This window comes from Talaromyces stipitatus, genomic scaffold (genome assembly GCF_000003125.1).
Source record: "Talaromyces stipitatus ATCC 10500 scf_1105507295511 genomic scaffold, whole genome shotgun sequence".
NCBI lineage: Eukaryota > Fungi > Ascomycota > Eurotiomycetes > Eurotiales > Trichocomaceae > Talaromyces > Talaromyces stipitatus.
In genome coordinates this window covers 768,214-780,859 of record NW_002990119.1, presented here as the reverse complement: position 1 = coordinate 780,859, position 12,646 = coordinate 768,214, and the positions used below count along the sequence as shown (strand labels likewise).

General features: G+C 48.0%; 3 protein-coding genes across 3 annotated transcripts, besides 1 other annotated feature; all 3 read left to right on the top strand.

Moving 5' to 3' along the window:
* Positions 1–1,883: 1,883 nt before the first annotated feature.
* TSTA_099910 (MFS transporter, putative) lies at positions 1,884–4,368 on the top strand (the record flags this gene model as incomplete). Its single annotated transcript, XM_002485936.1, has 4 exons — positions 1,884–1,959; positions 2,010–2,712; positions 2,766–3,931; positions 3,999–4,368. The coding sequence occupies 4 exons, from the start codon at positions 1,884–1,886 to the stop codon at positions 4,184–4,186; spliced, it is 2,133 nt and encodes a 710-aa protein (XP_002485981.1). The 3' UTR covers positions 4,187–4,368.
* Positions 4,369–5,144: 776 nt separating this feature from the next.
* Positions 5,145–5,175: a microsatellite.
* A 2,048-nt stretch (positions 5,176–7,223) lies between these two features.
* TSTA_099900 (sensor histidine kinase/response regulator, putative) lies at positions 7,224–11,915 on the top strand. Its single transcript, XM_002485935.1, has 4 exons — positions 7,224–7,774; positions 7,825–7,945; positions 7,994–11,141; positions 11,192–11,915. Exons 1-4 carry the CDS (start codon positions 7,473–7,475, stop codon positions 11,425–11,427), a joined length of 3,807 nt encoding a protein of 1,268 aa, XP_002485980.1. The 5' UTR covers positions 7,224–7,472; the 3' UTR covers positions 11,428–11,915.
* Positions 11,916–12,031: 116 nt separating this feature from the next.
* TSTA_099890 (uncharacterized protein) lies at positions 12,032–12,646 on the top strand (the record flags this gene model as incomplete). The annotated part of the gene is made up of 2 exons (XM_002485934.1): positions 12,032–12,147; positions 12,266–12,646. A coding segment is annotated over exon 2 (219 nt), but the record flags the coding sequence as incomplete, so codon positions are not given.

Sequence of the window (12,646 nt, the reverse complement as noted above, 5' to 3'; positions counted from 1 at the left end):
ACATTGAGTTAAAGAGTTTATAGATCGACTGAATGCCGTTTCCCCAGACGCTGAGACAAAGATCACCCTCACGATCCAGTGTTACAATTGTTACATGGAAGTTTCCTCCCGCATCTGTCGGCTGTCCTCGCGTGTAGGCCTGCTGATGAAATTCATTTACGCTAGGTGGAGCGATCTAATATCTATAGCAGGGCATTACGCTCTGATCACAGTCCGTCTGGATGATGCAAAGGCATTACTAGAGGCGGTGTTAGACGCACAACAGTGTCTATACGGACCGGTGCATGACAAACATTCACTACCACAGGCGATGTTGCACGTCCGTACGTCAAACTAGAGGAAGGATCGAAGTTGAGACCGTGGTTGACGAAAATGCGAGACGATTGCTTACAGACCCTTGGACCTTAGCATCCCCAGACCCGTGCTCGCCATGTTCTGGGTAGCGTGACTTGCTCTGGGTGAAGGACGATATGCAGAGGCAGAATCACTGCTGAAAAGATTAACTGAGATCAGCGAAAATGATTTAGATGCAGGTCATCCGGATACACTGAAAATCAAGGACATGTTGGCGGATACATGGGAAGGACAGGAGAGATCTCGAAGAGGCAGAGACGATACGTACAGATGTGATTGAAAAACCCAAAGAAATGCTGGGTAGAGAGCATCGAGACGTACTCCAGAGATTGCATTATTTGGGAGCGTTCCTATTCAGGCGAGAGCGATGGCTGGATGCAGCAACAAGTACAAGAACATGTGATGCACACGAGCAAGGAGAGTAATTAGGGACACACAATCAGTTGACTATAAACTCGATGTCCTATCTTGCTCTTACCTCGAAGCGTCAAGGCATGGAGAGGAGCGCCGTTGTTATGATGTTTATAGTTATATGGATTCGGGCACATACCCTGGGTTATGATCACAGAGACACCAAAGCCGCTGTTTGTCAAATGCGATAGTGAAGGCCCGCATTCAGCTTGAATATGATACCCGGTAGGGCGCCCAATTTATCGGAGACTGATTCTAGCCGAGTCAATTTTGACCAACGCCTCACATAATGGGTTGATATGCACGCACTGCTCGAATAAGAAAAAGATGGCCTTAAGGAGAGTGTTAGCGGAAGCTAAGAATGCATATTGGCGTCATAATCCGATCAAGTGATCTACAGAGATACAAGCGATATGGTCGATTTATCAGTGTAGTTTCCTTTCATTGTATGTCGTCGGCAACAGTCTAGGTTACAGGAAGTACCGATATGACTGTTCCGGTAGGTAGTACTACTCCCTATGTATGCCGATAACTCATATACCGACAATTCTAAACACTCCTGGGGAAGCAGTAGAAGATACAATCGATTGGATGACTCATCAAAGTCATGCAGCACAGGAACGGCGGGATGGGATGAATCAGTGAGGTGACAAGTCGTGTGATGCCTCGAGAGTATATAATCTACCGTTTCTTGATACTTGTATGGATGATGATCTTGGAAGAATTCGCGGGGCTGTTGAGCCTAATTGCCTTGGCGTATTAGTACCGTAATATACCTCATCGATCACATAGACTGCACGTATTGACTGGTAATTACACCGATACGGCTTGTTCACATGCTCCTGCCACCGATAACGCTGATAAGTCATAGCTTTATCATCTTTTCTTTCAGCTATATGAACCTTTCCATCTCGGTTTCTTGCTTTCTTCTTTTTATATTTTGATTCTGTTGGTGCGCTATTCTTATAGACGATTCAATATGCATGGTGGCTCTGTGTAGAATGTTTGTTTCGTGAGGCATTTGTGGCTGATTCTTTGAATCTCTTTGGCACGTCCTTGCCTCGACCCGATTACTTTTGCATTTTCTTTCAACCTTCAGTACAATTATTCATAATAGAATGACTTCTCAGTGGGGAAATCGGTCCAAGTGGACACTTGGTGTTCTGAGTCATCCAGAAACAGACGAAGTTCCCGGTAGGATTATCCCACCTCGCTAATAGATGCACTAATCTTATACAGTGAAGGCACCATCCTACTCCTCGCTTCCGACCGAAATGAGCCTCTCGGTTTGCGAAACCAACCAGCCCGGACATCAGCTTCATCACTTCCTTCTCCATACCCGCCCAGCAGATCATCTTCCCGTTCAATCGCTCCTGTGGCTAAGAGGACGCCGGATGGGCGCATTGTTCTACATCCCCAGCCGGAGGACTCGGCAAATGATCCGCTAAATTGGCCCAGCTGGCGTCGAGATGCCGCTCTACTATCATTGGGCTTTTACTGTCTCATGGGAGGTGGAATGACTCCGGTTTTGGCTGCCGGCTTCAATGACGTGGCGAAAGACTACACAGTGAGCATCCAGCAGGTGGCCTACACGACTGGCCTTTACATGTTGGGATTAGGGTTCGGGTCTGTTATCATGGCGCCGACTGCAATTCTGTGGGGAAAGCGACCTGTGTACCTGCTGGGAGCTACTTTGTTTATTCTTTCGGCGGTATGGTGTGCGCTTTCTCCCAACTACCCTAGTTTAGTGGTAGCTCGGATTTTTATGGGAATTGCTGTCAGCCCAGTGGAATGTTTGCCCTCGGCAACAATTGCAGAGATTTTTTTCCTGCACGAGAGAGCTTATCGCATCGGTATATATACACTGTTACTCCTTGGAGGCAAGAATCTCGTGCCACTGGCTAGTGCCGCTATCATCGGGGCGCTAGGATGGCGTTGGGTATTTTGGTAAGACTAATCACAATTCCTGGCGTTTTAACCGTTCACTCACCAAAGCCTAGGGTTGTTGCCATCGTAGTTGGAGGCAGTCTCGTGTTCCTTTTCTTCTTTGTTCCGGAAACATTCTGGGATCGCACTCCTCGTCGAAAGCCAAAGTCAAAGCGACCTGGATTCTACCGGAGTGTTTCTGAGCTCGCGCACGCCGGCTTTCGCGGCAGACATCCGGAGCGACGAACTGACGAGAAACTATCCGGCTGGCAGAGTCCGGGCAGTGTGCAAAGTCCGACCACCGAACGGACGCGGAGAGATGTGCATGTCGGCTTTGCTGAAGACCCGTCAGATGAGAAAGTAGAAAAAGCCGTTGAGATTTCACCGGATGCAGGAATTGGTCCTGACGATGGAAACTCACCTTCAGACGCTATGCGCCTTCCATCGGCAGATTCTACTCGACCGCCTATCGGTAGCACATCTCCAAATGCGTCAACTACTTACGGGTCATCAGGCCATGCTCCTGGGTCCGTCGGGGCAGGTCAATCATCTCCAGCTGCTCCAGATGTAGAGGCTGCCCAGGCAATCAGTCTGTCTCCCATGAGAGGTGAATCCGAGGAACATGTAGCAATGAATGCATCCGCCCTGTACACTCATAACCTACGCGAACAACCGAAGGTATCTTTTCGACAGACACTCCGAGTATGGAATGGACGACTCAGTCATGACAAATGGTATCGAGCAGCGATTCGCCCATTCATTCTCTTTGCCTACCCAGCTGTTCTGTGGTCGGCTCTCGTTTATTCCTTGTCTATTGGTTGGCTGATTGTTTTATCTGAGTCGGTTGCCACGATATACGAGAATAAAGAAACATATAATTTCTCTGCTTTGGGCACGGGCCTGATTTATATTTCTCCGTTTGTAGGCGGAGTTCTCGGTACGGCAGTCGCAGGACGAGTGTCTGACATTATTGTCAGGTTCATGACTCGACGCAATGGAGGTATTTACGAGCCGGAGTTCCGTCTGGTAATGGCGATTCCAGTGGCACTTTCGACTGCCGCCGGTCTTATGGGGTTCGGTTGGAGTGTGCAAGAAAGGGATGCCTGGATTGTACCAACTATCTTTTTTGGAATTATTTCCTTTGGCTGCTCTCTTGGAAGCACTACGTCTATTACCTTTTGCGTGGATAGTTACCGACAATACGCGGGCGAGGCTTTGGTGACCTTGAACTTTAGCAAGAGTATGTTTTTTTTTTTTTTCTAACCCAACTTCCTGTCATCTGCCGTAACTAATGTTGATGCCGGTAGATGTCTTTCACGGACTGATATTCTCCCTTTTCATCGTGGATTGGCTGAAGAGCGATGGCGCGCGTACGGTATTTTTGGCCATTGGAGGGATACAAATTGCATGTCTGTTGACTTCTATTCCGATGTACATATTTGGGAAGCGGGCACGTATGTGGACTGTGAAGAGGAAGTTGATGGAGAAGTTCTAGATGGCGACTAAAACATAGATTCGGTCTCGGTCTTTTGTTTTCTTGGTTGTTGGGTTGATATTAGAGTCGGAGGTAGCAATTGTTTGTTTGATAGGCGAGTTGATGGTCGCATAAATGACCGTTACATGTGTTTCTTCTTGGATACCGTAGAGCAATGAAGAATAACATCTTCAATAAGTTAGATATCAAAAGAAAGAAACAGGTAATACCTCCCAACCAATCAGATTTCCCGAACCACATCATTACCAATCACAGCGTGTCAATCAAGCCAAAAGCGGGCCGAATCCGTCAAATTTAGTGGAGGCGCTCTAAACACCAATCAAATGTACCATCCACCAGCCCCGTCTCGAGCCATGACATCATCCGCATACTGGGAGTACTTCAAATCGAAGCAAAAGCAAAAGAAGATCGGATCCGACGGCGGAAATGAGGTTATTCCTACCCTAGACGATAGAGTGGATGTACTATGGTATAAATATTTATCTATGGGGCCTTCCCGGATTCTTTCTCTTCCTATTGTCCTTGAGACTGTCTGCTTTGCGCAACTTTTTTGTCGACGAACCTTTTTATCGGCGAATTGGGAATGTGTACATACTTTTTTTTTTATTATTTGAATGTCAACATTTTTTTATCCATTGTTTTATTTTTCCCATACTAACTGCTGGCTGGGCGAGGTGCTAGATTCAATGTTGGTTGGGTGGTATGGATAAACAGCGGTGGCCGATATGGTTTGACGATGTGAGTGTCTTGTATTCTGGACAAAGCTTTGAGTAGGGTAAGTGCTCTTTACTTTATCTCTGTGAAGGCTTTCTATTGCTGTGTTCCACATCTGGTGATTGAGGCATCAGTCAGTCTCGGTCTACCTCGCACCTTGGAAGCGCCAACGACATCCACCAAACAACCTGTCGCGGGAAGGAAGAAAGTCCCCGGCCATGGGCGCATGAACTTCACAACCGGTCGCATACACACACGCATACACACACACATACCCTAGGCTCAGACTCAAGCTCCAACCACAGCCAGACGCACCTACGTAGGTGGACGCTCTCACGGCCTAGACCCGTCCATAACAACCAAATGGGGAAGTCCGAAACAAGCCATGGCGGCCAGCAAATGCAGTTTCTGTTCTTACAGCCACGGATCTAAGCGCTTGGCTACGTAATATGGCATGTTTTAGTAACGTGGGAGGGGGTGGACAGTGCGGCAGGGGAAGACTTGGGACGTCTCATATAAGATCCAACATCTCGACATCCACCGGGAATATTTTTATTTTCTGCAGAAAGATGTTTGGCAACACTCGCGGTTGAGTTTTCTGCCGTGTAGGAATGGTCAGTCCATTTGCATTTTTGCATTTTTTCGATTGCGTTGATTGAATTTTTGATTTCGTTTATCCTAATTTTCTCGAAATGCATGGTTGATTGATACTGATTGATCTAGCTTGTGGAGTCGATCATTTGATGCCTGGCGATATGGCTATTTATCAGGCATCAACAGGAAAACGACGGGCAACAGCGACTCCACGTGAGTCGAGCAGCGACGACATAACTGACGGCTTCTATTCCGCCAATTGAATCCGTGCCCAGGAACACCCTGAGTCAGCATGGCATTCAGCGATTTCATATCAACTTTTTTTCAACATCATCCAGCGTCATATGGTGTGCAACAGATGGGTGATCAACATGCGTATGTGAGTCTGGAAATGCGACACAGATAAGCTTAGAAAAATGCAGCGCCAACGAGGAGGGAATGTCTTTTGATGCCTGGGGCTAGCATGTGGAGTGCTTCCAGGATACATTCCCATTGGGCTATGCCTGATTCATGTCTGCCGTGGTCTGGAGGTCTCCGCCAGTCATGGCACGCGGGATACTGCAAGCTGCGGCACCTGATTGGTTCTCAACCATATTCGCCCCATCAGTCCCGATCATCCCCACCTTGATCCGACAATGCATTGTGATTGGCTGCAGTGCGGGCAAGCTCATTCGCTCTTCCAACTTTTTGGTCGTTCTTGCCTTCTTCCTCTTCTGACTGGAGGGGGAGCAAGAACTTCATCCAGTTTCTTATTATCGGATTCCTCAACAGATTCAGAGGGAATATCGCCTTTGCCACTACTTGACGTTCTGTTTACAGTCCAGTCGTTCATCTGCGAGCTCATGTTACAGGCCAACGATCATTTTGATTCGCTCATATCGCGGTCGTTTCTCATGTACGTCCCCCCCCTAATCCACTACGCCTTCCACATCCTACCACAGAGAATGGATTAATTCTCCGCATCGCGCGAGCCAAGATCCCCATCACTAACCATCACTAGTTGAACTATTATGATGCGATGCCAAATTCTCTCCGTCGCCCTAGCTTCGTTTTAGTTTTACCCGTTCCAGCTCGTCCTCTCGTCCTTTTGGTGCCTGCGACCGACACTTTTCTCAGAACCGGTTCTCAGTCTTTTCCGTCAGCCAACTAGCGCTCGGCTGATCACATCAGAGGGTCCATCTACCTCCCAGCATTTTTCTTTCCTACCGTTTTACTCTTTGAACAGCAAGGCAGGCCCTTTGCACCACTGAGTTTACTGATTTAGTTATTGCTACGTACCTACGAGTCGGTCAAGTCGGTTAAGTCGGTTTTTCTCGGGCTTGAACGTTCCAAGTTCTAACACATCGACATATCGTCCACCCGAGTACGTGTGCATTAGTACTCAACTTTTCATACGAATTACATACGCGGTCGCTACACTAACTTCGACGAGTTTACCTATCCTTTTGCTATCTGAATCTGAGATCGTTCGAACCGCTTCCATCCTCATCCGCGAAAATATCGGGCACCTTTTCCACATCTGCCAGTCTTCCCCACCACGGTGAAAGAGCAGAATCGTGGGACAAAAAAAGTGGAAATCGAGAATTCGTGCCGCTAATCTCTTCGCTCTTCGCCGATCTGGTTCTGGTCGAATCCCGTCCCGCCTACGTACCATTTTCTTTCGTTCCATTTCTGGTACTGTGTGAGCGTGAGTGGGTACGTTCAGAGTTCCAGATCTCTTGATCAGATTTTCTTCCGCCACAACCACTCGACTCCGGTCTGATAATCTTGAGATATTCGATCCATCCGATCTTGACACAACCATTATCGATTCACGACCGTTGTCGGTTTCCGATCCAACCTCTAATTCTCAGACTGGAACGAAGAGAGAGGCGGGGGTTTATATCGCAATCGCCCTCCCACCGCAGGTGAAAGAATGGTTCGTGCGTCGTTGTTCGGTCCTGAACTGGCTTCACAAGCGTCATAACATAGTTAAACCATGGCACCAACGCACGAAGCACTCGTCGCTCATCGCGACGACCGTCGTTTTCGCGAGCTCTACCGCTATTTCCAGCCTGCGAACCCTGCCGCTTTACTCTATCAACTCCAAAATGATTTGTCTAATTCACGAGAACCTTCGGCGGATTCGGATGACGTGCCCACAGTCGAACGGAATGTCGGGAACCCGTTGGCGGTGTCCTTGATGCCCCCCCAAGAGGATCTTCGGAGCCCTAATACGATATTGACCTCTTTTGCTCAGTTGGCTGCCCACAAGTTGAATGTAGAAAGAGCTATAATATGGTTTGTCCGTCCTCTTGTCTTTGATGACGTATCGTTCTAACAATGTCTAGTGTATTGGGCCGTGATTCGGAATATATCCTCGCCGAAGCTCCCCGGGTCGAACAAACAAGTGCCCAAAGTCTGTGGATCGGATACGGTAGTGATGGACGTTTCGGACCTACTTTGAATCTTGTAAGTATCTTCCTATATTTTGAGATATCTATTTCTAACGTTCCATAGAATACTGTTGCGCTGCCGGCATCTACAAAAACAGATTACCAGTTCCAGATCGTCAACGACTTGTCGGCTGATGAACGATACGCGGATTTACCATTTGTGGCTAATGAGCCTCATTTTCGGTTTTACGCTGGCACTCCTCTGACGACTGAAAACAACATCAACATTGGAGTCTTATTCGTTCTTGATCCCGAACCTCGGCCAAATGGGTTAAGTGACCACGAAAAGGAGTCACTGGGTTCCTTATCAAGCATGTCGATGGATTTTCTACGCGTGAGTCGGCAAGCTGCAGAAGGACGGCGTGCTGCTCGTTTATCGCGTGGTTTGAGCTGCTTTGTCGAAGGCAGTTCTAGTTTTGTAGACGGTCTTGGTTCACTTCCGTCCGGCTCTCATTCCGGCTCGCATAGCGGTTCTCAGCATGGTTCCGCCATATCACCCATATCTGCCCGGTCCTCAGCATCGCCTCCAGCAGTCGGAAGTCCAACTACCCGGTCTCGGCGCTCCAGAGGTTCGCGAGGAAGCAGCGTAGATGTACGCCCAAGCCGGTCACCAGGCCCGTCCTCTTCGGAAGGCAAAGCCGAGACTGGCACTTCCTCTGATGTGACGACACCCCTTCCCGATTGGCTGATTGCTGGGACAAAGAGTTCCAAAGCTCGTTTGGCCGACGAAATGCACAACAACCACTGGACATTTCGCCGTGCGGCAAATCTAATCCGCGAAAGTCTGGAACTGACCGGTGACGGCGGCGTTATCTTTCTCGAAAATAGCACTATGCCTTTGGATGTTGATAACGGCCGGGTGGAGTATTTTGAAGATGCAGACTCTCCGGTTTCTGTCCTGGGGGTATCGACGAACGAAGAGCCATTTGCACCCGAACCTGGATCCAATGCGACATGTGCTGCGGCAAATTGCGACCGACGATTTTTGCAAAACGTTCTGCGCCGCTATCCCAAGGGTAAAGTCTGGACTTTTCACCAAGATAGGACATTGTTTGCCTCTTCAGATGACGATGAGAAGAGCCCAAATTCACCAGTTTCGGCGGTCAGGACCCCAGACGCACCTCCGGGTACCAGTAAGAAATGGCGAGCTTCTGAAGCTACACAATTAGCCAAGTATTTCCCCAATGCAAGCCAGGTGCTCTTTGTACCGCTATGGAACGCTGCGACATCTCAGTGGTATGCTGGATGCTTCTGTTGGAGTTGTACCGAGACCCAGGTTTTTAGTCCGACTGTGGAATTAGCATCAATCATGGGATTCGGGTACTCGATCATGGCCGAGTTGAGTCGTTTGGAATCGATTATAGCCGATCGACAAAAGGGTGATTTTATCGGCAGTATTTCTCATGAATTGCGGAGTCCACTGCATGGAATCCTTGCGGCGGCAGAATTCATGGACGGTACATATATGAACGAATTCCAGAAATCACTGCTGGAAACTATCAATGCTTGTGGGCGGACGTTGCTTGATACGATGAACCAAGTGCTTGATTTCAGCAAGATAGTATCGCTCGAGAAGAGTTGGCGACAGGTGAAGAAGGCTAGGCGAGACCCGAAAGATGACGTGGTGGATAATGTCAAGGGCATCGACAGCATGGCAGCACTACTCGATACGCATACCTGCGAGGATATCTGCTTGCTAACAGAAGAAGTAGTGGAGGGAGTCTGCCTTGGTCATTCGTATGGTCGATCAGCTAGTGGATCTACAGGTGTATCCCGTGCTCCTTCAATGCCGTCAGGAACGGGTTCTAGTTCACTATCAACACCGGATAGCGAGACAGCGGGTGAAATCCGCCCAGAAGTTGAAGTGATTGTTGATATGAAGGAAGGAAACTGGGTGTACAAAACACAGCCTGGTGCACTGCGTCGAATTATCATGAATATTTTCGGCAACGCGATGAAATACACCGATACGGGACATATTATTGTTCGTTTGGAATCTGTCAAGAGTGAAGAATCGTCAGCAAAATCGAAAGTTCGGAATGATTCTGATGAGCTTGTCGTACTCACTGTTTCGGATACGGGCAAAGGCATATCTGAAGAGTTTCTTCGAGCGCGTCTATATACACCTTTTGCTCAGGAGGATACTTTGGCGGTCGGCACGGGCTTGGGATTGTCTATTGTGCGCAGTATTGTTAAGTCTTTGGGTGGTCATATCGGGATTCGCAGTCGACCTGGGGAGGGGACAAGTGTTAAAGTTACATTACCTCTTCCGCGGCCAGGGCCTGAGGACGGAACTTCGCCCGTGGCGCGGCCGCATCAGTCCGTGCCAGGTCAAGAACTGCATATTATCCGTGAACGGTTCTCGGGTAAGAAGGTTGCGATAATCGGCTACGATCCGGAGTCTACTGCTCCTAGTACAATGTCTTCACTTGCGAAATATGTCACGAACTGGTGTGGACTTACTGTTGTACCGTGGTTTGCTTGTGCAGACTCGGCAGATTTGGTACTTGCTACGGACCGGGGTGTCAACGAAGAGCTGAAAGTCCAGCAAACCGTGAAGGCTCGCGCGATGGTTGTCATTTGTAGTACTACCGTCGACTACGATACTTATCGCTCGGCCTGGTCAAAGTTGACGAGTGTGGTAGAGTTTCTTTATCGACCTTGTGGTCCATACAAGTTGGCGCGAAGTCTACTTCGATGTTTTAAGCAGGCTGCTGCTCTTCCGCCTGCTGAGTATGCGAATACGTTGCATCCTGGGTTGGTTGACCGCACCCGTGTGCCGATTCCGGATACAGATCATACACGCAGTACTGGGGATCTAAATAACAATCCGGGACCTTCGTTGGTAGATCTACGGGCTCACAGTGAACCGCGTCTCGAACCTGCACAACCGGTCATGCTGTCACCAACGATTGAACTTCCCGAAATCATGGATGAAGGAATTCACAATCGTCGCTCGGCACCTGCTGTCCCCACTCTTGAACGTGTTCAGGGCGAACTTATGCCAACACTTCCTGAGGATCGGGCATTAACCCTCTCACCCGCAACACCGGTTAATGTCTTGGTTGTCGACGATAACCATATCAATCTTCGTCTACTATTAACTTATCTCAGTCGACGAAATATAGCCAACCTAGACTCGGCCGAGAATGGAAAAATGGCGGTGGACGCAGTGGAGAAGCGATCGGAGGGATACGATATAATTTTTATGGGTGAGTTATTCCATTTCTCTGTCACAGAACAATTTGACTAATTTCGTTAGACATTTCCATGCCGGTCATGAACGGCTTCGAAGCGACTCGAGCAATCCGTTCTCTGGAGAACGAACGCGATGAAAAGCGGCCCGCCACAATTATTGCTCTGACTGGTCTCAGCAGTGCGCGCGACGAGACAGAAGCAATGACCTCTGGCGTTGATCTCTTCCTTACCAAACCGGTATCACTGAAAGAAGTTTCGCGGTTGTTGGATGAGTGGCAGCCCAAACAAATCGACAATTGATTTCTTCTTCCTTCTTCTTTTCTGCACTGATGACTCGACCCGTCATATCCCGGTCATGAGTTTACGATGTTTTCCTACTTGCTGCTTGTTTTTATGTTCACTGTTATAACACAAAATATTTCCTCATTACCTATATGCATGTTTTTTTCTTTATTTGGGATATATTGGAAGCATACGGAACTGATATGATACCCCTTTGCAAGTTGTTTTTTCTCTCTATCATCTGACCCCCGGAGAACGATTGGGTCATGGCGTTTTCTTTTTATTTCTCTCTCGGGACTGGGATCTGGATCTCGCATATTTTCGACTTTTCTTTTTGTTAGTGTTGTTTCTGAGGAAACTAACGTGACTACGTGTATTCTGAATGAGAGTATACCTTTTATGGTTGTGTGGTCGAGGGTGCAGATGTATTAATAATACGACTTATACGATTTATACGACTGAAGCAGATAAAGTAGGTTTAACGTTAACTAGATGAATGTGATTAGTAATCCGCATCAAATAGTCAGTCTAGCGGCCAGGCCTACTGATCATGCACTCTGGAGTCTGTATGATTATGCTTGCTTAGGGCTGAACAATTCCCTTTCTTCTCGTTATTTGTTTCGTTGCGATTTGTTTCAACTACATAATCGCTGATGCCTAAGGTAGAAAGATCTCTCAGCCTCAATGGGTCCAACGTGCTTCAGCCTCTGACCCCACACTGGATTTCCCGAGATTAATGTACGTATATGGCCCACTGAGTATTCTGTTCGCTCCGGTTCTTCGTCTATTTTATTATCGATTTATCGATTTATCTATTACTACTACGACTGTCTAGGATTGTTGATTGAATGGATAGTTACACTGACGGACAACATCGATAATTATCAGCTGAAACGACAACAACGGCTTGTGTCACAACCGTGCGGTTTGAGAAACGTACCGCTGAGTGATATCTTCTCTTCTGAACCATCGCTCGTCCCATCCCATCCATCCATCTAAAGGAGAGACGAAAAGCAAGATGATGAAAAAAAAGGAAGTCTACACAAACATCACCCCCCTCCCATCCTTCATTCCCCGCCAACTAGCCCTCGACATCCTCCACAGTCACAGTGAAATCATAACCCTCAACCCTTTGGTTCTCTCACACAAACCCATATCTGCGCCCCGCGACGCCCCCGCCGAAGATATTATTCAACCTGGTACGAAATCTCCGAAAGAATCCAAGTCGTCCCCGGTG

Coding starts and splice junctions, on each gene's coding strand:
- TSTA_099900 (XM_002485935.1), top strand. CDS start 7,473: ATGGCACCAACGCACGAAGCACTCGTCGCTCATCGCGACGACCGTCGT. Junction 7,775..7,824: donor GTAGAAAGAGCTATAATATG/GTTTGTCCGTCC, acceptor AACAATGTCTAG/TGTATTGGGCCGTGATTCGG. Junction 7,946..7,993: donor TCGGACCTACTTTGAATCTT/GTAAGTATCTTC, acceptor AACGTTCCATAG/AATACTGTTGCGCTGCCGGC.